The sequence below is a fragment of the Nycticebus coucang genome, chromosome 5, assembly GCF_027406575.1.
Source record: "Nycticebus coucang isolate mNycCou1 chromosome 5, mNycCou1.pri, whole genome shotgun sequence".
Taxonomy (NCBI): domain Eukaryota; kingdom Metazoa; phylum Chordata; class Mammalia; order Primates; family Lorisidae; genus Nycticebus; species Nycticebus coucang.
The window spans coordinates 134935619-134962882 of NC_069784.1; the positions used below are offsets into that span (position 1 = coordinate 134935619).

Below are 27264 nucleotides of genomic sequence, written 5' to 3' on the forward strand. Positions count from 1 at the left end.
AACAAAAGAAAACTTGCCCAAGCTTGCACAACTAATGTGGGGCAGATCAAGAATTCAAAGTCCATCTGTCTGATTCTAAAGGCTGAGTTTTCTCTAAAATGCAGCCTAAATTAATGTGGATGGGGAAGGGAGTTACCCTCATTTTCAATTCTGGGCCTGAGCTGTGCTATAGAAATAACAGATAAACCCACAAGACTTAGAGTCTAGAAAGGCGAGTTTTGTGTCCGGTTCTTCTGAATGTGTCTTAGGTGACCCCATCAGCCCGAGACCTCCGTGTTCTCCCAAAGACCAGCCTAGACGGTCGCGCAAAATCCGCCGAGATTATCTCTATGCCCCGGACAGGCTGTGATTTGGCCATTTGGTTGAATCATTTACTTTATCTAATGAGGCGTATTAGATCTGCTCATCTCACAGAGATGCAGCAAAGGCAGTTTGTTTGGCCAGAGGAACAGACACTAAATTCCTGTTCCATAAACATCGTCACTGAGAACTTAACGCCACCTGACACCAGAGTGGGGAAAGCACAAAAAGAATGACGCTACAATAAATGATAGGCAAGTTGACAGATTTACATTTCATTTTCATTTTTACATTTTATTGACTCTTTTTGCTCTGAAATGTTGAGGTGATGAGGGTTGCAACCTGATATATTTGCCATGTTAACTCAGTCCTAAACACGGTCATCTCTGGCCTTTCCTCAGACTCAGCCTGAGTAATTCTTTTTTACTAAACAGGCTTCTTTTTTACTAAACAGGCATTATTCTTTTTTTCTAAACAGGCTTCTTTGTTCTGGGTCTCCCAGAAAACTCTCTATATAAGAATAAATAGGAAGCGACCGTTTTCTGCTTTTGTGCTATAAGTAATTGAACGTCATCAATTCCATATCAGATCAAATAAGTTCTATCTGTTTCATTCACATATTCTAGTTTGATGTAGAAGTAATATAATTCTTCTAACTATGTTGGGCTCTCTGCATCCTCAGGATCAACATCCACAGATTCAACGAACTGTGGACTGAAAATATTTGGAAAAAAATAACAATACAACAATAAAAACTAATATAAATCAAAATACAGGATGACAGCTATTTATATAACATTTACATTGTAGCAGGTATTAGAAATAATCTAGAGATGATTTATATTGGAAGACGTATGTAGGTTATATGCAAATACGGTGTCATTTTCTATCAGAGACTTGAGCACCCCCAGATCTGGGTACCCATAGGGGTCTTAAAACCAACTCCCTGTGTCTACAGAGGAACAACGGTACCGTATATGAATGAACACAAAGATAAAAGAGAAAGTCTTACTTAGGTCGGTGGGGAAAATTGGCCCTCCATTTCTGACAGGTAACGCCCTTTCTCGTTTTGGACGCCGTCCCTCTGTAGTTCCTGCCATTCCCCGTCTTGCACTCTGAAAGATACACTAGAAAGAAGCCCACACGCTGGTCAGAGTCTTCCTAAACGAGGGACCTCAGGAAGAAGGTCTGCCCAGCAGAGTCACACTGAGGGAAAGAACCCGCACACCAGACACCGGGTCCCTGCTGTATAAATATGACAGGGCTGCGGTGAACGGGGCCACCTCCTGCTTGGATTCGTGTGCTCAAACACCACTAGCTGAGCCCCTCTGTGTACTGGGCAGCAGCCAGGTGCTGAGGACACCAGGGCCCTCCCCTCATGGAGCATACATGCCAGTGGAGTAGAGCTAAACACTGATAGGAAGTTTTCAAGGACACAAAGTGTGAAGTGAGAAGTTGGTGCAGGTATATGTTACAGAGAAAGTTAATAGCACGGTGGTGAAAGACTGGGGGTAGGGCTTTTTAGGCAGTGGGCAGCAGAGTTTTTTAGAGGCTGGAAGAGACCCAAGCCCCTTCTCGTTTTTTTGGCTCCCCTTAATGAGAAAAAGTGCCAGGAGGGGCTATCAAGAAGCTTTCTACTCTGAATGCTCATGGTAAAAACTCTCGAACAACCTCCAGTTGGCCAATCCACCACTGAGCCCTTAGCCAGGGGTAGAGGGGGAGCTCCCTCCTGCCTTTAAGGCAGTCTGGGGGCCTCCCCTGTGGTCCACATGCGGGGGTGGGCATTCACAGTGGGCAGACCCCTCTCCAGGGTGGCCACCACTTCTGGCCCCCTCAGGTGCATATGTGCTTGCCAAGAGACATTTGTTGGTACGAATAAATGTCCAACTTTCTTATATAGTTATACTTAATTAAAGATGATGTAGGGCAGCGCCTGTGGCTCAGTGAGTAGGACGTTGGCCCCGTATACCGAGTATGGTAGGTTCGAACCCGGCCCCAGCCAAACTGCAACAAAAAATAGCCAGATGTTGTAGTGGGCACCTGTAGTCCCAGCTACTCCAGGGGCTGAGGCAAGAGAATTGCCTAAGCCCAGGAGTTGGAGGTTGCTGTGAGCTGTGAGCTGTGATTGCCGGGATCTCACTTAATGTGCACAAAGTGAGGGTGTTCAGCACACCCCCTGGGTGACGGGCTCAACTATAACTTCAACTTTACCTTAGAATTGAAAATAATGTAACCTAAACATTTATACCCATATATTAATTTGAAAATTCAAAAAAGTCACATCATTTTGAAAAATGCTATCAAATTCTCTGAGGGCAACCCTCTCTTATAGTTCACTGTATACGTTTGAGGAGAAAATCATGAAAATCTAATGGCGTTACAAACTCAGATTGGTTAATAAATCTCTAGATCTTGCTGTACTTCACAGATAAGGAAAACTATTATTATGGATGATGTGATAGAACATAGTTCATGCAAGAAATGTGCCAGCAGACTCCTATTGGTGGCCTGTGTTCAAAGAAAAACACCCTTTGCATCAAAAGATGTAAACTTGTGTTTTTGATAAAAGTATATAATGTTTAAGGTATATTTACATCACCCTTGAAGATTCCCTACTTTAGCCAAGTTTTTAAATTCGTTGATCGATCATCTGAGGAAAGTACTTCCAACATATCTAGAGAAAATGAATGCTTTAACCCCACACTAGGTATAATGATTACAAATATGTTGTGGGGACATGTATTAACAGTGGACAGATTACACTCATTGGGAGCATAAGCTCAAGGTACTTTGTGAAAGGGACGTCCAGGGGTCAGGGGAGACTTGCGCTGAGGCTGTCATGAAGGGCCAAGGTGGAGAAGGTCCCAGGCAGCAGAAGTGTGTGCTCAGCGTGGCGGAGGAGCAGAGGTAAGCCCAGTGTAGAAAAGTGCAGTGGCCCAGAGAGCAGTAATGCAGAGCCCTGTGGGGTTAGAAACCATTCTGATCTAGTTCCAGAAAGGGTTTTAAGCAGAAAAGGTACATTTCTAAGAGATCACTTGTGTGACTACCAGCAGGGGGACCAGTGACAACAACTGCCCTGGCCAGAGATGGTGAATTTGGGCGGTAGCTGGTGGCAAGTGGCAGATTATCAATGTAATCTGACACAGATTGTTCCCAGCAAAACCTAGGCAGGTTAATATTCCACAGTGAAGAAATAAGGACCGAAAAATGACTGACTTTTGACTTTTCACCTCTCTTTTGTTTGTATGTACCCTCCAGAGTTGATATAACCTTTGGCTCCCTCTGTGACCCGGAAAACAAGCAAACTAAGGCTTCAAACTTCAGACTTCAGCCTCAGCCTAACAGTCACCCCCATGATCCTCTGGGTTAACAATTTACAAATGACATATTTAAATGGTAGCGTTTTAGAGACAGAATCCCAACAGCCTTTTAAAAAAAAAAAAAAATCTGGTAGACAGTAAGTGATCCTATGTATTTCATCCTTAACTCACTGTTTATAAGAACTAAGAACTTCAACAGATAAGGTCTAGATTTAAACTCAAGAATTAGAGGTAAACAGTGGTAAGAAAGGGATGCAGCCAAGGAAACCCAAGAAGATACATCAAGACATAGAAATAATCCCAACCTAAAGAAATGCTATTTAAAATCACATGAAAGCTATAACCCAGTTACAACCTAAACAATAGGGGGAAGTGGGAAAGGGAGGGGGGTGGTGGGTGGAGGGAGGGGGATCGGTGGGATCACACCTGTGGTGCATCTTACAGGGGTATTTGCGAAACTTGGTAGATGTAGAATGTAAATGTTTTGGCACAGTAACTGAGATAATGCCGGAAAGGCTATGTTAACCATTGTGATAAAAATGTGTCAAATGGCCTATGAAGCGAGTGTATGATGCCCCATGATCATATCAATGTATACAGTTATGATTCAATAAAAAAATAATAAAAAAATAAAATAAAATCACATATAAATAAAAACATTTAGAGTTTTGCAGTGAAGACTAAACACAGTATTGCAAGTCATCTCAAAGAATGCGAGAACTGGGATTTTTCTTGTCCCTTTAACACTGGTAATACAGGCTGGATGCGGTGACTCAAGTACTTTAGGAGGCCCAGGTGGGTAGATCACCTGAGTTCAGGAGTTCAACACCAGCCTGAGCAAGAGGGTGACCCTGTCTCTACCTAAAATAGAAAAGTTAGTGGGGCATTATGGTGGGTGCCTGCAGTCCCAGCTACGAGGGAAGCTGAGGCAAGAGGATCACTTGAGCCCAAGAGTTTGAGGTTGCCATGAGCTATGATGATGCCATGGCCCTCTATCCAGGGTAACAAAGTGAGACTCTGTCTCAGAAAATAACAAAAAAAACAAAAACACCTGTGAAACAGAATATTTGGAGAGCTAAATTGTTATTATTAATAACAATTAATATCCAGCCAATAGCAGAGTATAGTTGTTAAAGCTTTATTCACATGTAATGAAACATTTGCATATCTAAAAAGACTTGCAACTTCCATTGAAATGCAAGCCACCTCCTATCCTAATGGATAAAATGATTGATCCTCATTTTAAAAAAAAAAACTACAGAAAAGGAACTATAATTTTTGTTCATTTTTAAAAGGCAACACCTGAGAGTCTGAGGAAAATATGACCAAAAAAAAAAAAGTGGGAAATTTAAGAATAAGGATCTATCCCTCTCCAAGTGTTCCTGAGGATTAAAAAGACGTCAGATTTCTGTTTTATCAGACTTCAGCGTAGAAGTTAGCGCCTAAGGACCATGATCACCCGGCAGAACGATAAACCAAGGTCATAAAAACATTTAGGCTCATCATCCTCTCCTTAAAAGTGAAGTAAAACTTCAAGTATCTTATTTTCCAGGTCGTAGAAGTAAATTTGTAAATCCAGTCCCTTTATTTTTTAAACAAGAAAAATGAAGCCAAAAGGGGCAAGTAATATACTCAAGCTGACATGGCTGGTTGGTGACCAAACCTGTCCTGACCCAGAATTCAGTCTCACTCCAGCATGATGCTTTCATTCTCTGCTTTCATAAATAAAGTGCATGGAGGGGGGATGGAGAAGAGGAGGAGGAGGGGAGAAAACGCACGCACTTTTCTTTTCGAATAACACAACGTCTCTCATCCTAATGACTGTAGATGACTTGCTGTTTTCAGCCATTACCACACATTGTTGCTCTTTGCTGTGATATTGGAATGACCTGCAGAAGAGAGTCAGGAAATATGGTAAATATTTTTCCATATTTAAGGAAGGGAAATGTTTGTTAATGAGTAAGACCCTGTGGTCATCGTATCTCGTGATGAATGAGGGAGCTCAGAACTGCCGCCTGTGGGTCAGTTCGACACGGCACCTGTGAAGTGCCGAGGACAGCAGGGCAGCCTGGCAGCCCCTCTCGTCCTCGTACCCTTTACTTTCTCCTCCTCAGAATCTTCTCTTTCTGCTCAGCTTCTTTACTCTTTCTTCACTCATTTCCTTCATGAATGCTAGAATATTTGTCTGTGTGTTGGAAAGAAGCAACTCTGGTTGCCCTGAACTCGTTCCCTAGATGGTCGGTCTTAATGATTTCTGGACTCACCCTTGCCTCTGCGTCCCACCTGCCCCTTCCCTGCACCTCCCTTCCCCATCCACATGGTCCTGCCGTGGACACTGTGCTTGGAATTCACCACTGTCCAAAGCGGCCTCTCCAACCTGAGGCCTCCATGAAGCCTGTGCTTTAGCCAACCTGTCTATGCCTGGTCCCAGCCAGAGGGCACAGGGCCCTGCCTCTCCCCTGCCCAGGATGCCTCCCTGCTGTCTCCATACGTCTCCAGACCTCACTCACCCTCAGAATCCAGCTCAGGGCCCCGCTCCTCCTGCTGTTCAACCTTAGGAGTTGTTCCTGCCCCTAAGTCTGCTCAGAGCAGGCACTGATGATGCCACGTCCCAGTACCTCACTCTGACTTTTTCCCCCTTCTTTACATTGTTTGGAATGCCTTTGACCACACAACAAATACCAAAGGGCGGGCACTGGACCTTGGGTCTGTACTTCTTTGCTCCCTCACATCTATCTAGGGCACTTTCATTCACATGGTCTTCAATAAACTGGTGCTCAGAGAAACAGGTGGTAATGTTTATGCCATGTGTAAACATGAATTAATTCCATTAGGGTATTTTTATAAAGGGGAAAAAATAAGCCTCAATAAGAAGCTATTATTAATGGTTTCAGATACCGTGAACAAATGCAGTTCCAAACACTGATCCTGGACGTTCCTCTTAAATGATGTTTTTGTTAATAAATCCATGAATAAATTACTTGCATCAAAATAATAGATTTTTGTTTAGATGCAACAACAACAAAAATACCTGCACGTGAATTCTTTTTCCTCCTCACACTTGGCTAAGCATTCCTCTGCGTTTCCTGTTCTGAGCTGCTTCTTGGTGACACTGAACAGGGACGCCCCCTGGGTATTTACATAGTCATCCAGGGGATGTCCTTGACCTAAAGTAGGGGAGAAAAGTGAACAACTGATAAAATCAATCAACACTACTATTTACGTATCATGACTTTTTAATCTCTACTTTATATCAACCAAACCAAACAAAACAAAGTAAAACATTGCTTTACTGGAAGCAGAATAAGTAGCTATTAATAAAAATGTTTTGTCAGGAAAGCAGTTCCATTAACAGATTGAAAAACATTAAGAGATTAGCTACATTGACAATGCATTAGAACTATGTGCCAACTTCTATGTTACTGAATTAGTGGGTAGAAACACTTAAATAAGAAAGAGCAATGTTGGTGTGCTGTTTGCCATGCCATGATCGCAGAGTAAACACCATTAGTGGCCAAGAATAATGTTGGTTTGGACACCCAGGGAATAAAGGGAACTTGAGGCCATTGCTTGATTTCCAAGAATATGTTCTTTGATTCCTACACCGTCACTTTGATGACAAGTGTTTTCTGAATGGTTCCTCCTCAGGCTACAAAAATTCAGGGAGTTGATGAAGCTGAGGATGAAGCTGAGGATGAGTAAGAACTGAACTAAATTATGGTGCCAACTTGGGCAAAAATTACAGAGGGCAAGAATCTCCCCCACCATGCAAGGTGACTGCTGTGCTGGGGTCAGGACAGTGGCCCATCACTATCACTATCAGTTACAGAGGAGTCACCGTTTCCACGATGCTCACAGGTATCTGGCATTTCAGAGGAAACGGTAAAAGAGCAGGGCCTGAGACAATACTGGCCTGATTTGTCTGTGAGATAAAACTGAGGCAGATCCTCTCCACAAGTCACTTTCCCCGTCGTTACTGCAGATGGTGGCCACAGGGGGCCCCATATGTGTTCCCAGTGGGAGGCTACAGCGTGTCCCCATCCCGAGGCTCCACGTGGCCCTCACTGAGCGCTGGCAGCCCTAGCCCAAGCCTGGAGGAGCAGCTCCCATGCTGTGGGCACAGCGCACTAGCGGTTGTCACAGGGAAGGCCAAAGGAGGTTAAGAGAATGAACACAGCAGAGTTTCCATGGGATTAGGCAACATGGTGACCTTGACACCTTTGAGGGGAGTGGTGGGGGCCACACGCGGATGGATGGGGCCAATAGTGACCGGGGCGAGCAGTAGAAGGAAGACATCTCTCCTGGGAAGCCCAGCAGGAACAGGGCACGTCCTCCCGGGAAGGTGCAGCCCTGGAGCCTTTTAAAGATGAGACAGCCTGGAGCACGTTTGCGTGCTGATGAAATGATCCAGTCCAGGGCTCAGTCTCTCAAAGGCCCTTCCTGACCTCCTGAAAACACAGCATTCTGAGGGGGTAGGGGTGCCCCCCGCTCATGAGCAAGTCCCCTGCCGAGTCCACCCTCTCCCTGCCCTGCTGTTTGCCCTTCCTCAGTTGAAGATGCTCTGAACTGTAAGGTGGATCACTGAACGGTAGTTGGCTGGTGCATTTTAAACTGAATACGCCAAAAAGCACTTTTTGGTGATCAAAAGATGATGGAGAAATAGACATTTCAGACCCATATCCATGTGCTCACCCTGCATTTTCTTGCAATTTGAACTCTCATGTCCAAGAAGAGTTTTGCTTTGGCAAATTCCATGCAGATCACAGCATGACTTCAAAAACACAATCTATGAAGTGTGTCCTACAAAGAGTTAAGCTCAACTTTTTGAAGAGGTGTTGGCAAGTGGAGCTGAGCAGCCTCCACACAAGTGATAATGAAAAAGAGAAAATTTACATCTCTGTCATCTTTTAGTAAGTTTAATCATGCCGTGTTATCATGTTTCTTAGGGGAACCACTAAGACAACCTTAGAACCTGATGTCCCAAAAAAATAACTGCCCCCAAATATGATACTGTTTCTTTTTAATTTGAAAATATTCTCCAAATGTTTTTTCTCTTATTCACCTCCAGGACTCATACCTCAGTGGGTTTAAGGGATTTAATATGGTTTATTTGTGGAAAAAAATTAAAGAAATATTTTAGTAGAAAAATTATTTTATATTATAAATGTAGATGGATATGGCTACCAAGGCAGATATGTTTTATTCATAATGTAGAATTCGTGATGACTGTAGTGTGTGTATGCATACGTGACCTTGTGCGTAAGAGAGAAGAGTTCTTATCCGTGAAATGAGAGCTGTCTGTCAACCTCACACTGAGTACAGCTATAGTAGAAATTCTTTTCTTCCCCAGTCACTGTAGCACAGTGAAAGATAAAAGTCACTTCCATGCAAAACCAGGGTGAATATGTTCTTTTCAATAAGGGCTGATGAGAGAATCCCCACCACACCCCAGGTTGGTCAAGATGACTGTTAATTCTATGGTGGATACATGTGTTCTGACCCTTGGGTGTAGCCCACTGAGTGAGTTCATATTGTTGCAGTTTCCATGGACTGAGCTAGAATGTTCATACTCCCTTCCCCAATGCACACAGCAATTTCCCACAGAAATGTCTTTGTGTAATCTTCTCCTGCTCTTTAGTCTATTAGATATTTCTTCGAACGGCTTCCACTAAATTAAAATGTATTTGATTCTAAAGTATAACTTATAATATTTTATCTGGCAATTTACAGGGTGAATTTCAACTATCCATACATTGTTTTTATATATGAACAAGAGAATATATGAACTAGAATAATTTAGGATTCTGTTTATGTGAAATGTCCAAAATAGGCACATTTTTAAACACAGAAAATAGTTCAGTGGCTGCAGGGGCTGAAGATTGGAACAGACAGTTAAGGAGAGTAGAGTTTCATCTGGTGTTAATGAAAATATTTTAAAACTAATTGTGGTGATGGTTGTATATCTCTGAATATATTAAAAGTATGCCTTGAATGGGCGAATTGTATATGTGAGATATATCTTAATAAAGCTGGGGTTTTTTTCTAAATAACTTCTAGGAAATGTTTAGAATTTCTTTTCTTTTCTTTTTTTTTTTTTTTTTTTTGAGACAAGGTCCTGCCATATTTCATTGGTTAGAGTGCTGTGGTGCCATCGCAGCTCACTTTAGCCTCAAAATCCTGGGCTCAAGCAGTCCTCTCACCTGAGCTATCTGGGTAGCTAGCTGGGCCTACAGGTGCAGACCCCCATGTTCAGTTCATGTTTTCATTACAACTTCTGTAGAGACAGTATCTCTCTGTTTCCCATGATGGTACTGAACTCCTGGCCTCAGCCTCAATTCTCTTGCCTCAGCCTTCCTCCCAAGATGCTGGCATTACTGGCTAGAATATCCTATCAAAGGCTTAAACAAAGTTGAAAAAGTGATGAAAGCACTGTATTCCTTCTTTTAAATCCTGGATTCCTCACTTCCTGGATTGGGAAGTTTGGTCAATGGGTAAATAACATGATTTTCCTAAGTCTAGATTATTTTACCTTAAAATGAGGATGAGTCTACTACCATATCTACTCCACAGCTAAATAAGCAGTATTCATAAAGAACACACACGCTCACACAAGTATGTATCTGTGTCTAAAAATGTGCCTGACGCCCCAGCACTAACCTAACTTTTGAATTGCTATGTGCACATGCCATTTGGCAAGTTGATGCATATGATTTCTCCAGGCCTTGGAAAGCCTTTCTTAAGCCAGAACGATGGAGAAATGCTGAGACCATCTCCATAAACTAGCCGTGGAACAGAATATACTCAGAGGCATTTCACTGTTTAACTTTGGAAGTGAGGGGACCATGACACCTTAACAAAAGTGATCCACATGGAAAGTAATCAAACCGAGAAACAGGCACAGAGGCTAACCATCTTTTGTGTTGTTGCCCATCTTGGTTATTTTGTGAACTAAACTAGCCATTTGGGGTCATTTAGATTTAAAAATCACCCATTATTTTCTCTGCCCATTCAGCCCAATACCCTGATGATATTCACAGAGAAGTTAAATATATATCTTGAATAATTTCTCAGTATGAGATTTTGAACTGGTTATGTCATGAATTAATAGGTAAAGGAAACAAATTGCACAGAAAGCCGTAACGTACCTACTATTAATAAGTTGCAGGGAAAATAATTACAAAAGTAAAAAGGAACTTTGAGTCTTACCTGATTTCAGAAATAACAGAAGCAGAAGAACCAGTTCCTTACGCTCCATGTTGGGACTGGCCAGCAGTGTCTGGAAGACAGTGTGTCTCAAGCCCAGGATGGTTCTGATTTACATGAGAGTAAACACATCCACAAACAGGATACTTGGATTAAGTTAATTATTCTCTAGAAGGCCGAGGCCACTGAACTCAGAAGGGATCAACACCTCAAACATTACCTGGATAAAGGAGCTTACAAAACGTTGAGAGCGGGATCTCCAATAGATGCTGGGAAATGGTGACAGCCCCTCCCCAGCCCACGTGGCTGCCCCACTCCGCCTCCCTTTCTCCAGATTCCTCCCCTTGCCCAATTATTCTCTTTTCCTTCCCTGTACTTTTATCCCTTTCTTGTGGAGAAAATAAAATCACACAAGTAGCTCCCACTAGCTGAGCACGTTCCATGTGCCAGGTGGTGCCCAGCCACCGGCTCTGTCAGTCTGCACCACAGGCAGTACTGTGACTGTCCCTGTTGTGCGATGAGAGCTTCAGGCCTGTCCCAGGAAATGTGTGGCTGACCAGGCAGACAGCTGATAGACACAAACTAGGTGGCCTTTAACTGAAGGCAGGCATCATTGTTAACATTCTACTAGACAGTGCAGAAATTAGTGTAAATGAAAGTATTTTCTTATTATCAAAATTACTTAATTCCCATCAGACTCACGCGTTTTCCATAATTATAAAGTATGTTACAAAATATATCAGTCTTCCCCTAAACTAACTCACAGTGCATTATTACATTTTCATTCTCATGAAAGAAAGCCAAGAGCAGCAGCCTCAGGTGGACAGAGCGCGTAGTCATTCTGATCGTTGAATCTGCCCTTTTCCCTGACTTCAGGCTGGAGTGACCAGGTGGTACATGGTTTCAGACTCCTATTATAATGTTCAAACTTTTTTTAGGAATAGTTAAACTGACCTTTCTATTTTAGATATGAAATAAAGACAAGAAAGTATTCATTTCTGTTTCTGGGCTATGAAATTCCTTCCGATAAATAAATTTGGTAAAGGTGGAAGCCAGATTATCTTGGGTGGACTGCCCCCAGAATCTCCTGGGATTGAACTATGTTGAATCCTCAAGAACAACTGGTTTCTGAGAACCAGAAGGTGGCACCATGTGAGGGGCAGGGGTGACCCAATCACATTTTTCTGATTTCTGTTTCAGCCTGACTTTCTTCTCTCCTCACGCCCCTACCCCACCTTGGTCTCTCTCTCTCACCTAGTGGCTGGTGTGGAAGGGACATGAGGTGGAGGCAAGTGAAGAAATTGGCAGGGGGCAGAATTTTCTTTTCCTGAAATATGGTGAAATGTCTTTTAGGGGACCAATGTCGGTGGATTTGAGAATGTACTTTGGGGGAAAAGAGACAGATTCTACTAAGATAATAATGTTTCTAGTATGTGTTTATTTCCATTGAATAATATTTTAGCACCTCCTCCTGGATAAGTCCCCTTGGGAATGAGATTATCAAAAATTCTATGTCCACATGATTTTCTCTTTTCCTGCTATTTTTGGTTTTGCTCTGAGTGGCGATGAGGTGGCTTTTGCCCCCTCTTCCCCTAATTATCTGTGGAACGCACTGGAGTCTACAGGGGTCATTTTGCAAATCAGGTTCCCCCCAGTGGCCTTCCGACCATACGTTCTTCTTCACCTTGACAACACACCAGCATGATGAAAGACAAGAAAGCATTCATGTCTCTTTCTGGGCTATGAAATTCCTTCCTGTAAACAAACTGGCAATGTGCAGAGGTGGAAGCCAAAGACGAACTTTGAGCAGAGTTCTGTTCTGGTGCCACCCGATTCTGGAGCGCGTGAGGAGAAGAGTGAAGAAGACCCCAGGGCTCGGGTCCAGCCGGGCTGTGAGCACAGAGACATGTGCTGTGGCTCGGCCTACTTGGCTTAGCTTCAGAGGCACAGGGCATAAAGCAAGGGATTAGTCTTGAATATGCATAAAAATCCCACACCGTGTTGTTGGAAGGATTTTCGCGTATGGCTCTAAAGCCAACTAAGTCAGAATAAGTCACTTTGTACCTGAAAGAGTGGTGGGAACCAAGAAAAGAGACGTAGAAAAAGATCTCATCTCTGCACTACATATCAGGCTGCGTGAGCTGTAAGATCTTGGTTTTGATATTTAGTTCACTTCTTTAAGTATTTATTGTGTAGGGATTGTCTGAGGTACTCTTAGGATTACAGGGGATGTTTTGAACGAAGTGGAGGTTAGGGGCGCCGGCCCCCCAGGCAGTCTAAAACCTACATGTAACTTTTGACTCCTCCAAAACTTAATTCCTAATGTTAACTGTTGACTGAAACCTTGCAGATAACAAAGTCAGTGCGCTTGTGTTTTGTGTATTATCTGTAGCACATTATTACGGTAAAGTTAGTAGAGATAAGAAAACGTTATTTAAAAAAACCGAAGGAAGAGCAGACACACCGACAGTGCTGTGCTCGGTGGTCAGTCCTGTGAGGCGGCGTCATCACGCGCACGGTGGGAGCGGGGAGCCGTCTGTCTGAAATGGGCACTTGCAGCGGCCAGCGTTAGTCCACAGGTGCCGCGGACCGCCAGTCGAATGAGTCTCAGTCCGAGGGCTTTCAGGGCAAGAACGGCTCAGGTTGATTGAAAGGGCGACGCAGGAAAATGACAAACTGCTACACACCAAGGATGATGAAGAAAGCAGCTGTGCTTTACTGATTTTTAGGCATGGTATTTATACATTTTTGACAATGTCTTACAAACTACAAAAGATATTTTTATGACTTGCTGATGCTTACAAAGTTCTTATCGAGTTTTGTAGATGGGAGTAGTCAACCGTCTTTTCTTAGACAATGTTTCTGCCCGTAAGGGGGAACAAAGGACTGCTGCTTATCAGCAGTTACTCTTCTACTTCTCTTTATCTATGTTTAAACCTTCTTTCTTTGTAAAACTGCTTTGTTCACATTTTGTATTTTTATATTTTTATATTTGATTATGATTTTTATGTTGTTAGTGAATTGATAGTGAATTATGTATATGTTTTAAGTGTATAGTGACAAAATTATAGAGAAAGCAATTTCATAGAAAACTTATTTCAAAGAAACAGTTTCAAAGGGACATAAGGTAGAGATAAGAGACCGGAGGGAGCGGGTATCTGGTAGGAACATCTTAACTTATCATCCCTGCATTCTCTTGATACATTGTTTCAATTAACTGACCTTTATGGTGGGAACGTGTTCCCTTGGAGACTTTTTAGTCTCCATTGTATAGATGAAGTCATGGATTAGTAAGTCATTATGTTTATTCTTAGTTTCTGAGGACATTCAAGCAACAATTAACCATTCAACTCAACAAACAAGTTTCAAACAGGTTTCAGGGTAAAGGTTACTCAGGCCTTTATGCCGCACCTCATGACTTCCTACGTTCACTAAAAGGCATGCTAGGCAACTTATGCGCTGCTGTCGCAAACCAGGGGGACTGGGGGCAACGCTCCGAGGAGCACCCACCGCCTTACCACAGTTTTTACAACGCGGACAGAGCCATCCCACCACGGCTTGATGCCGGGGGTGCGGCATTTCCCCCTTTTTTGTTAATGAAACGTAGCTCAAAGAGGTCTTGGCGAACAGCCTTTAAGGAGGAAAAGACACAACGAAGGAGACATGGTAACAGTAAGACAACAAAAAATATCAGGCATCCAATAATGACAATAAACACAATGTACTGAATCCAAGACACAGGATTTAAAGATTTAAGATTGTCAGAGAGGGATTGAGCCAGTGAATCAAGAGAAGTGCTAGGTAAATGAGCTTCACTGATGGCAGTGATATCTTTTTGGAGAGTATGTAAATCATGTGTAATATCATTGTCCTTCCAGACACCCTGTAGATGAGCTTTAGTTTTGTCCCAGGAAGTGGACATATTATAAGGTAAAGGAGTTACACAAATAGCAGGAAAGGCAGAATGACATCTGGTTTGAAGTTTATGTTGTATAAACTTGATATCTTGTCCTAGGGCTAAAACTACTTCTTCTAAGATGTTAAGTTTTGCTTCAAGTTTATTATCTATACTGGCTTGAGTCATTAAAGCTAAAGTGATGTTGCTGCTGAGAGAATTCACAAAGTGAGCTGTGTGAACTTCTTGAACTAAAGCAGTGGTGGCTACAGCAAAAGTTGTAACTATAGAAATTAAAGCTAAAATACTAAGAATTAAAGCAGCCACGAACCTTTTAGGGCGGATTAACTGATTAACAGTATGTAGAACTTGTAAAGCAGAATTATCATACCAAGGGTCATCTTGTAAATCAACAGGCAGTAATACATAAGAGGGTCTTTTAACAATTAAAACAGAATTAAATAAACGTTCATTAAACAAGTCAGTAGAAGTAAGACAATTTGTAACTTTACAAGCAGTACAAGAAATATGATAAGAATTCTTAGATTGAGTGATAGTTAGATACTTATTTGGAGCTAAAAGTAGAGCATATGGATATCCAACACAAGTTCTTATAGAAATTGGATTAGGTTTTGGCATATTAGGTTTCTTTTCTAAAATTAAGTTGGATGCAGCAACAAGTCTAAATAAATCATAGTGTATTTGAGTGTTATTATTGTTTTGAGCCACCCATATGGGCTCAACTAAACCAGGTGAGAACCACCTCCGTACTGGTTGAGGGGTACCAGACCATTGATATTTATGAAATTTATCTAATTGATTAGATAAATATACGTTATGATCATAGCAGGAGGTAGGAGAATAGTCCCAAATAATTGTATTAGAATTAATGGGAGAATGTTTGTTAGCAGCGTCTGGGAATCCGCAAGAAAGCCAAGTAGGAGTTTTTGTTAAAGAGGATTCCCAGAATCGATTTTTATCTCTATATTTTTGTTTACAATTAGGGAGAGGTAACTGGTTAACAGCTAAGCAAGTTTCATTATAATTAGGACTTCCAATAGTTTGTATCTCATATTCCCACATATAACGTCTATTGGCATCATGGGGATCAGGAGCATCAGATAAAAAGACTCTGTAACTTGTAGGTAAACAAAAAGGAGGTGTATTGCCTTTTAAAGTAAAGCAAATAGGCAAGGAGTCGGCTTTGCCAGTGAAATTAATCAAAGCCGCAGCATGATGTCTGGATTCTGAGTCAGTTAAACCTCCTAAGCGGATAGAATCATTAGAAAGAATTTTTATGGGGTCTGGATCTAGCCAGCCCACAGGGTGTAGCAGTGGAGGATTAGGAACATAAGACCAATAAGCTGCAGTTTCTACCGTAGGAGTAGAAATTAATGATAAAAAGGCAACAAAGTACATTGTTGGAGTTAGAGGGTTTCCTTGAGATATGAGAAGTTGTTTAGCTTGTTTCACCAAGGTGCGGATCTGTGTCCACGTGATCTTGGAGGGTCTCGGTGAAACTGTCACAGTTGTCTTCATCTGTGCAGATAGGATCTTTATCCGCCGCAGGCGTTGTCTTCTGCGCCGGGGTCTCCGGAGGAGCCGGTTTGATGAGCCGGTCTGGAATCCAGATGGGAGAGTCGGCATCCTGTGGAAATATGCAAGCATAGCCTCGTCCGGAGGTTAACAATACATCAGGGCCTTTCCACTGGCCCGACAATAAATCTTTCCAAAGAACTTTAGGAAGGGTGGCAGCCGATTGCGGCTGCCAATGAGAAAGAGCAGGAGTTAAATTGTTAGAGTTTACATTGAGATGATTTAAAACGAATAAAGCATGAGTTAATATATGATGAGGAGAAAAATACTTGTGAGCCTTTTGTAGGCGTTCAATTTGTAATTTTAATATTTGATTAGTTTTTTCAACAATTGCTTGACCCTGAGGATTATACGGGATCCCCGTAGAATGAGAAATTTTCCACTGTATACAAAATTGTTCAAATGCTCGAGAGGTATAAGCTGGAGCATTGTCTGTTTTTAATTGATGAGGAACACCTAGCTGCTGAAAGCAGTAAAATAGGTGCTGTACAACATCTTTGTAAGCCTCTCCAGATCTTGCAGAGGCACATATATAATGAGAAAAGGTATCAACAGTAACATGTACATATTGTAATTTTCCAAAACTAGACACATGTGTTACATCCATTTGCCACAATACATTGGGACGTAAACCACGAGGATTGACACCGAATTTTAAAGGATGATGAGTAATAGGACAGGATTTACACTTTAAGACTATTTGTCTTGCCTGTTCTCTAGTAATTTGAAACATTTTTCTTAATGCGTTAGCATTTTGGTGATGTAAGGCGTGGCTTTCTTCAGCTTCAGTCACTGATGCCACTATAGTACGTGTTAACAAATCTGCAGTGGCATTTCCTTGGGTCAAAGGGCCAGGTAAATTAGTATGTCCTCTTATGTGACCAATATAAAATTGATTATTCCTTTGCTGAATTAAAGTTTGTAGTTTCTTTAATAGAGGTAGAATAGTTGAGGTTCCTGTTAAAAGAGCAGTTTCAAGAGCTGGAAAAAGAGAAGCAATATATTTTGAATCTGTATATAAGTTAAATTTTTGTTCGAAGTTATTAAAAGCTGAGATTAGAGCCCATAACTCTGTTTGTTGGGCAGAGGCTTGTGTAACCTCCTTAATAATAGGAGACAGGCCTGGACTGAAAACTACAGCCCGTCCTGTGGAGGAACCATCTGTGAATAAAGTCATTGCGTCAGACAAAGGCTGTTTGGAACACATAAGAGGAAATATAAGTGAAACTGTCTTTGTAAACTCAATTAAAGGATGTTTAGGATAATGGTATAAAATTTGACCTGCATAGCCTTGTAAGGCCAATACCCAATTATCATTATTTTGAAATAGTTGTTCCACTTGAATTTTATTATAAGCAGTTACAATTACATGAGGATCTTTACCAAATAATTCCCGTGATCTTTTTCTTCCTTTATCAATTAATAAAGACACCAGGTATGGATAATCAGCAACAATCTTTGTCTGAACATGTGGTAAATGAATCCATTCTAAAATACCTTCCTGCCATAGGCAAGCTGTAGGAGTATACTCAGTAGAAAAAATGAGTAGAGACCATGGATTTTGATAATTAAGTTGTTTAACCCTGGCCTGGGTTAAAGCTTGTTCAACAACTTCTAAAGCCTGCAAGGCTTCTGGAGTTAAATGTCTAGGGGAACGTGGATTGGAGTTCCCCTGTAAGATAGCAAACAAAGGACTAAGAGTTCCTGTAGTAATTTTTAGAAAAGGTCGAATCCAATTTATTTCTCCCAGTAATTTTTGATAATCATTAAGAGTTTGTAATTTATCTCTCCTTATTTGCACCTTTTGAGGTGCAATATAGTCAGAGTGAATCCATTGTCCCAGATAACTTAATGGTTTATCTCTCTGAATTTTCTCTGGGGCAATGACTAAGCCAAATTTAGTTAATTGTTCTATAGCCTTTTCTAGCATTAGCTGTACTTTTTGCAGCTCCGGATGAGCTAGTAAAATATCATCCATATAATGAATTATGTAGGCGCTAGGGAATTGTTTTCTGAGTGCTGCTAACGCAGCCGCTACAAATTTTTGACATAAAGTAGGGCTGTTTTTCATGCCCTGAGGTAAAGTTTTCCATTGATATCTTTTAAACGGTTCCTGTAAGTTTAAGGAAGGAACACTGAAAGCAAAACGAGGACAATCCTCAGGATGTAAATTAATAGTAAAAAAGCAGTCTTGTAGATCTATAATTATAAGTGACCATTGTTCTGGTACTGCTACAGGAGACGGCAGCCCAGGTTGAAGGGAGCCCATGTCTTCCATAATGGTATTTACTGCTCTTAAATCTTGTAAAAGTCTCCATTTGCCAGATTTTTTCTTAATGACAAACACAGGAGTGTTCCATGGACTAGTGGATTCCTCTAAATGACCTTTATCTAATTGTTCTTGTACTAAAATTTGTAATGCCTGTAACTTTTCTGTTGTTAGGGGCCACTGACTAACCCACACAGGAACATCTGTTAACCATTTTATTTTACAGGCATAGTTTTCTGCAGTGGCCCCTATGAAAAACACTGATCATTGAGTTGATCACCTGTAACTAGTTTCATGTCTAGAACATGTAAAAGATCTCGTCCCCATAAAGTATAGGGTAGAGAGGGTAGTACATAAGGTTGAAAGTAAATTTTCTTGTCCTTATATTCACATAACAAATGAGATGTACTACGCATGACACCAGAAACAGAACCGAGACCAACTAAAGAAGACCCAGTTCGATGAACCGGCCAGGATCTCGGCCAGTCGGAGGCAGCAATGCAGGTTACATCAGCGCCTGTGTCCATTAGGCCCTTAATGGGCCTGCCTTCTATTTTCATTTTTAACATTGGTCTATCATATAAATCATGTATAAGAGCCACACAATCCTGATCAGTAAATCCAAATTGACCCTCTCCCCTGGCATCATGTAAGTGCCAGGTGGGGAGCGGTATATATGGCAACAACAATAACTGAGCAATTCTTTGTCCCTTATGAATTTGTGTAGTCTCTACTAAAGACTTTACCATGACTTTAATTGTATTTTCAGTGTCAGAATCAATTACTCCTGGAACAACTTCAAAATGTTTAGTGTAATTGGAACTGCGTCCCAATATAACACCAACAGTACCTGGTAATAACTTTCCTTTTATTCCTGTGGGAACTAATACAACACCATCATGTTTGGATATGATTACATCTTTAGAACTGGCAAGGTCTAAGCCTGCGCTGCCAGGAGTCCCACGTGGGAGATCATGAATTGTCCATTCAGGTGGTATACAATTAATAGTAGATGTGGGTTCTAACTTAGGCCGTACTGCGGTAGAGGCAGGAGTCTCTCCCTTGGAGTCGGGGCTGGGAGAACGCCCCTTATCTAGTTTTTTGTCTGATTGGTATCAATAAAGTTAGCACCCTTGTCTGACAAGGGGGTTCCATCCTTATGAAATTTAGATTTACATTCATTTCTCCAGTGCCTGCCCTTCTTACAACGAGGGCATGGTCCCGGGGGTAGTCCACGGGACTTACTATTATTATTATTAGCACCGGTGGATTTCTTACAATCCTTCTGTATATGACCTGGCTTCCCACAATTATAACAAGTGGGCAAGTCATGTGGGGGATTACACCCAAAACATGTATTACTGGGGTCTCTATCAAAAGCACCTTTAACATATGAACTAAATTTCTGACCCCGCATAGCTGCAGCAAACGCCATTCCCTGGACAATTGCTGGTGAGGCATCCATGCATGCTTTAATATAATCTTGTAAGGTACCTGTTTTCCTGAGTGGACGTATTAAGTCCTGACACAGCGTATTTGCATTTTCCCAAGCCAATTGCTTGAGTAATAATTCTGTGCCTTCTGATGGTGGAAGCATTCTATTAATAGCTTCTTCCAGGCGAGAAATAAAGGCAGGATAGGATTCTTCCATATCCTGTTTTATGCCTGCTAAAGTTGTGCCCTTGGTTCCCGGAGGAGGTATTTTTCGCCAAGCGGAGACTGCGTTATGGCTGACTATTTCCAAAATTTGTCGGGGTAGTTTAATTTGATTTTCAAAAGAGGCAAATTCTTCTGTTCCTAGAAGCATGGATAGTGTGGGCTGCGCTTTTCTTCCCACATGCTGATTAATACTTTCTCTACATCTATCTTCATATTCTGTTCTCCATAAGATATAATCACCTGGGGAAAGCGTGGCTTTGGCCGTTTGTTGCCAATCATACGGGGTAAGCCATTGACTGCTAATTGATTCCACAATTTGTAAAGTATAAGGTGCAGAAGCTCCCGATGTGCGGACAGCCTGTTGCAGTTCTTTAAGCGTCTTTAACGACAGAGGTTCCCAGGTGGGTGGTGCCCTTTCCTCAGTGGGAAAGCGCACCGGGAAAGCAAATGTAAAATCTCCCTGCTGACGGGCTTCTCGCACCGCCGCCTGAAACCCCGCGGGCGGTGGAGGGAGACAAGGAGGCACACGGGGAAGCGGGGCTCGTGAGGATGTCTTAGATGCGACCTTTGGGACGCGAACTGCCGGATAAGCTCGGCGGGGGTGAATAGAATCATTCATTCCGTCCCTCTCATCTGATTTAGTAAGTTCATCGATCACATCCCACTCGTCACTGTCTGAGGAATTATCAACCGGTGGGAGTGGCGGTAAAATGTCTTTGAGCGTTGGAGCTGAGGGGACAACGCTCTCAGTGTTTGGTACCGGTTCAGGATCTTTAAGAACCTCGGGGGGAACCTCATCACAAATAGGTGCCACCTTAGTTTCAGGATCACCAGCCTCCGAGTCAGTTTCTCTTATAAATGCTTCTAAAAAGGTATTGTCAGCCAAAAGTTCTCTAACTTGTAACCATAAAGGAAAAGCCTGAGGGGGCAAGACCTTCTCCCCATGTTCTTGCATGTATTTCCGCATTTCGCGTCCCACCCTTTTCCAATCGGAGAGAGAGAGAGAGCCTTCCTCCAGAAACCAAGGACTTACCAACTTTATGAAATGTATAAGCTCCTCTAACCGTTTGAGAGACACATGAAAACCATTTTTTTCTAATAAACGCTGTATCATGACACTGAGCATGTGTTCTTCCTTACCCAATGTATGCCCCATGTTGTCCTGCGGATTACTCACACTTAACCGGTCAGCCTTTACCGGCGGGACTGCAGCTCCCTGGTGAGAGTCGCCTTCAATCTGAAAAAGAGAGGAAAGAAAGAAAAAGAAAGATCACCTGTCCTTCAGGTCCCTGTTCGAGGCGCCAGCTGCCGCGGACCGCCAGTCGAATGAGTCTCAGTCCGAGGGCTTTCAGGGCAAGAACGGCTCAGGTTGATTGAAAGGGCGACGCAGGAAAATGACAAACTGCTACACACCAAGGATGATGAAGAAAGCAGCTGTGCTTTACTGATTTTTAGGCATGGTATTTATACATTTTTGACAATGTCTTACAAACTACAAAAGATATTTTTATGACTTGCTGATGCTTACAAAGTTCTTATCGAGTTTTGTAGATGGGAGTAGTCAACCGTCTTTTCTTAGACAATGTTTCTGCCCGTAAGGGGGAACAAAGGACTGCTGCTTATCAGCAGTTACTCTTCTACTTCTCTTTATCTATGTTTAAACCTTCTTTCTTTGTAAAACTGCTTTGTTCACATTTTGTATTTTTATATTTTTATATTTGATTATGATTTTTATGTTGTTAGTGAATTGATAGTGAATTATGTATATGTTTTAAGTGTATAGTGACAAAATTATAGAGAAAGCAATTTCATAGAAAACTTATTTCAAAGAAACAGTTTCAAAGGGACATAAGGTAGAGATAAGAGACCGGAGGGAGCGGGTATCTGGTAGGAACATCTTAACTTATCATCCCTGCATTCTCTTGATACATTGTTTCAATTAACTGACCTTTATGGTGGGAACGTGTTCCCTTGGAGACTTTTTAGTCTCCATTGTATAGATGAAGTCATGGATTAGTAAGTCATTATGTTTATTCTTAGTTTCTGAGGACATTCAAGCAACAATTAACCATTCAACTCAACAAACAAGTTTCAAACAGGTTTCAGGGTAAAGGTTACTCAGGCCTTTATGCCGCACCTCATGACTTCCTACGTTCACTAAAAGGCATGCTAGGCAACTTATGCGCTGCTGTCGCAAACCAGGGGGACTGGGGGCAACGCTCCGAGGAGCACCCACCGCCTTACCACAGTTTTTACAACGCGGACAGAGCCATCCCACCACGGCTTGATGCCGGGGGTGCGGCACACAGGCCATAGATGGCAGTGTCAGGACTCTTCTCTGCTGCTGGGGCCACTCTAGTATCACTAGCAACTCGTCATAGGTGCCCCTGGGTGCTACTCAAGGTTTACAGTATCCCACTAAACACAAGAAATGTGTAAGAACCACAAGAGGTCACAATGTCCTTCACCCACCGTTACTGGACAGATGAAGTGCTCACACTGGGATGGTGAGTGGCACACACTATACCTCCAACCTGGAGCTTGCCTCGGCTGGGCAGGAGGTGGCAGGCGATTGTCCAGTAGTGTGGCACGTAGCACCGCAGATTCTGTGCGGTTTGACTCACAGCTGCATCTTTACTTTTGCTTACATGTCTCTTGACTGCCTGTGGCACCACATGTGGTCTAAAGTGTTTGCGCACAGAGCTATGGTCAATTCTACTTTGTACAATAGGTGAGTGCATACTTTATGGTTGTAAATGATAAGATAGACTGTCACCTACGTATGTGTTATCTATTTGTGACATACCTAGCTTTTCTGGCTTCTTATGATATTTCTGGGCTCGTTGAGTGTTTTCAAATTATGAAACTTCAAAAAAATTTCCAACACATTTACTGGAAAAAAAAAAACCTGTGCATTAGTGCACCTTCCCAGTTCAAAGGTATGTTGTTCAAAGATTCTCCTTAGCTCTGTCCAACGTGAGGCCTGCAACCAAGGTCCACTCAGGTTCTCTTAGGAAGGAAAGCATCAGCCAGTCTCTTCCAGCATTAAAGAGGTAAATTGCTTGTAAGTACCTTATAAAGAAAAGTTGTAGACACATGGAAAGGCCAGCCTCACCAGGAAAATGAGGTCAAGTTCACCCCACAGTCTCATCTGACATGGAAGCTGTGGCCAGGTCACAACTTCCCAGGTGATGTGCCCGCCTTTTCCACCTGCCAGCTCCTTCCTGCATCTGCTTTCCATCTTTCTGTGGCCCAGACTCTGCCTTTGTAGGACAGTTCATTATGTCACCACGAATATCACCGAATAGCCCCAATAACACCACATCATTGAAAATAGCAACACAATTAATCTATTAGGGACTCCCACAAAGCCTCCCTTTGTTGCTGTAAGGGTTCTTGGCAAGTTTATCTATCTGCGCCCTCGATGCCAATTCACAGGTGGCTTTTCCTGCTGTTTTTAGTTAATTATGGTACAGCACCTCGAAGACATATTCTAATTAATCTGGAGGTGGCTTTTGTTTCTTTAGTCGGCCTTCTCATATTAGTTAGTTTCTGCTCATCTGTGCTGGGATCCTGTAATAAGATGTTATTGGTCCTTGGCTCCAAGAGAAATAGCAGCTACTACGTGAACAGACCAGACAAAATGCAACTAGGGGACCTGATGGACTCACTCAGGGTCCAGCAAGGTGACATTTTCTTAATTGAGTTGCTCCTGAAGAAGTAGAGATATCTGTTCATCTTCAAAGACAAAATTAGTGTTCATTACCCATCTCATCAGATGTGCTTATGAATAATATTAGCAGAGAAGATAGTCATTCCTGGACAGCGTAGCAGCCTGCACTGAGTTGGCACCGGGACTCGCCAGAGGTCAGGCCAGGCTTCTGTCTGCCCCGAGGGCCAGGCTCACTTGGACAAAACAGAGACAAACCAGATCATCCTTTCCATCTCTCACATTCACGACACCAAGATAGTGAAGGCAAAAGTCTCATGCCACAATATTTAGGAGAGAAGAGTCATGTAGAAAACATTCAAATCTTTTCAGAAAGACAGAGGAGTTCATGTAAAGACTGGTGAGATCTGAGTGAGGTCTGTGGACCAGCTCCTGACACTGAGCCAGGGGCGCTTTCCTGGGGAGATGTTTCCCCTGGGGCAGGCAGGGTGGTGGGTGCAGGGGACCTCTCAGTGCTATATGTTGACAACTTGTCCTGTATTTACAATTATTTCAGAATAAAGAGTAAACACAGAGGTCTATGTATATTGTGTATTTATTTTGATAGGTGTGAGTACATGTGTGCATATTTGCATATATGTCTATATACAGTGTTTAGACATTCAGTAGAACCTCTGTAAGCTGACCACCCGAGGGACTATAACAAACTGGTCAACACATGGAGGTGGTCAACATAAGGAACTAGGCCTGCTGTACTGACATGTATATGTGGTGCATGTCCAGTCTATGAAAATTAGGTCAGCTTCAGGAGGTGGTCAACTATGGAGTTTCTACTGTACATGTGTATATTTTATGAGGACTTAGGAGGATATAAATGCTTCCGTAATATTAGTAACTCCGAAAGTACAGGAACTTGTCCAGGGAGAATCTGAAGTTACAGAATTTCTAACTCAAGGTGCAGAAGTCTTAGCCTTTGGTTGAATCCCATGAGCTCAGAAGACCAGTCAGTGGGATGAAGAGGTGTGTGCCACCACCATGCTGTTCCCTGGCTGGAGCACAGGGGCTAAGGACAGGGGATGCCTGGAGCAGCAGCACCTCCTCTAGCCTTCATGAGCCAAGTAATGACCCCTCTCCCCTCCTCTCGTCCCCTAGCCTGCCCAGCTCACAGCCTCCTTATTCCCACTGGGGTAGGAGGAGTGGAGGTGTCAGTGAAAGTGACCTTTGCTGGAAATGTCTGTGTGTCAGTCAGTAGGTGTTCCTCAAGTGCCCACAGTGCTCGGTAATGCCCTCAGGGAGTGGTCAGCCTGCTGGGGGTTGGGGCTGGCAGGGGGCAATGTGGCTCTGTGATTACAATAGTTGAAGTGAGGTCTCAGCCTGCTGGGGGTTAGGGGCTGGCAGGGGGCAATGTGGCTCTGTGATTACAATAGTTGAAGTGAGGTCTCAGCCTGCTGGGGGTTAGGGGCTGGCAGGGGGCAATGTGGCTCTGTGATTACAATAGTTGAAGTGAGGTCTCAGCCTGCTGGGGGTTAGGGGCTGGCAGGGGGCAATGTGGCTCTGTGATTACAATAGTTGAAGTGAGGTCTCAGCCTGCTGGGGGTTAGGGGCTGGCAGGGGGCAATGTGGCTCTGTGATTACAATAGTTGAAGTGAGGTCTCAGCCTGCTGGGGGTTAGGGGCTGGCAGGGGGCAATGTGGCTCTGTGATTACAATAGTTGAAGTGAGGTCTCAGCCTGCTGGGGGTTAGAGGCTAGCAGGGGGCAATGTGGCTCTGTGATTACAATAGTTAAAGTGAGGTCTCAGCCTGCTGGGGGTTAGGGGCTGGCAGGGGGCAATGTGGCTCTGTGATTACAATAGTTAAAGTGAGGTCTCAGTCGCTGTGGTGTATACAGAGGGACAGTCTTGAGCAGTGAAGAGACTCTTCCCAGTGGGCATGACATCGGGTTCAGACCTAGAAGGCAGTAAGAGGACAGGCAAGCTGTAGACAGAAGGAACACGTGGGCAAGGACCTAGAGGCAGGAGGCCCAGCAAATGGAAGCAATTTAGGCTAAAGGGGAGAAATGGTCCACTTGCAAAGCCCTCTCACACCGTTTCAAGATATTCAGACTTTTGCCAATGACACCCAAGAGTGGTGGGATCCCTCCGACCGCAGTGTGGTGAGGAGCTGTTAAAAAGCACAGAGGAGGAGGTAACAGGCCATGGAAGATGGTGTGGAGAAAGAGAAGAGGGGGCGGATTAAGGAGATGTTTCCAAGTAGAACTGACTAGCTCTTGTCACTGGTGGAATGTGGGGAATGAAATCAAAGATGTTGCCTGAATTTCTGTCTTGGACCACTGGTAGGCAGTGGTGTTATTCACTAAGAAGGCAGCCAGAGGAGGGAATAAGATGAGCTTATCTGGGAACGTGTTGTGCTTGGGAAGTTATGAAAATCCAAGTAGAAATTTCTAAAAAGTAGCTTGAGATGCTTGTCTAGAGCAGGGGTTGGAAACTGTAGACCATGGAACAGCCCTGCTTTTGTAAATAAAGTTTTATTGGAATACACACACATCCATTCACCTAAGCCTTGTCTATGTGTACTTACTCTCTTCAAACCCTGAACGTACAAATGAACCATTGCTAACATGTTGCAAAAAAGGCAGTCTGTCCTTGTTAAGGACATCGGACACTGACTCATTTTAACTAATGGAGTTCCAATTTTTTAAAATTATTTAACACTTCGAATTGTTTTTAAACCATGGGAACTCTAATTCAATGACCATAGTAAGGAATAAATCATAATTGCCAGTATTCCAACATGCAAATTAAATGTAATGAAATTCATTTGCTTCTCTCTGTACTCTACTAAGCAAATTAACATTACAAAGAAATTCTCAGAGAAATCAGAAAATGTTAAGAGCATCAGAAATCTGAGTTCTCAAAAGGCTATAGGTATATGCATTTGATTTTTTAGAATTAACATTTTAATGATTCTCACTTTTTTTATGTGTGTGTGGTTTTTGGCCAGGGCTGGGTTTGAACCCACCACCTCCGGCAAATGGGACTGGCACCCTATTCCTTGAGCCACAGGCGCCACCCAATTCTCACTTATTTTTAATATAGGGCAAGTCAATTTACATAAATCAAGTTTTTAATCTTTTCCTAATATTCACTAAATTCCTATTATTTTCTTATGTAATAATCAAAAGCACAGTTTTGTAGGATATTGCTCTTGCAAGAGCAATGTCATATTGATTATTTTGATGAGCAATGGTTCAGTTATCGTCAACATTCTTTTATCCATTATGACTTTGCAGGAATCATCTACATTTCAGAGAGCCTATTATTAACTCTCATAGTCTCTTAAATTTGTATCTAAT

General features: G+C 42.6%; 1 protein-coding gene across 1 annotated transcript in view; it reads right to left on the bottom strand.

Annotated features, from left to right (window-relative positions):
• Positions 1-27264, bottom strand: part of LPA (lipoprotein(a)) — a 116319-nt gene that overhangs the window by 26726 nt on the left and 62329 nt on the right. Inside the window, exons 22-27 of the mRNA XM_053590620.1 lie at positions 20711-20971; positions 11044-11211; positions 10827-10937; positions 6652-6787; positions 5403-5509; positions 1313-1427 (exon numbers count right to left, since the gene is read on the bottom strand). Coding sequence (XP_053446595.1) covers positions 1313-1427; positions 5403-5509; positions 6652-6787; positions 10827-10937; positions 11044-11211; positions 20711-20971 — 898 coding nt within the window. The remainder of the gene's footprint in view (positions 1-1312; positions 1428-5402; positions 5510-6651; positions 6788-10826; positions 10938-11043; positions 11212-20710; positions 20972-27264) is intronic.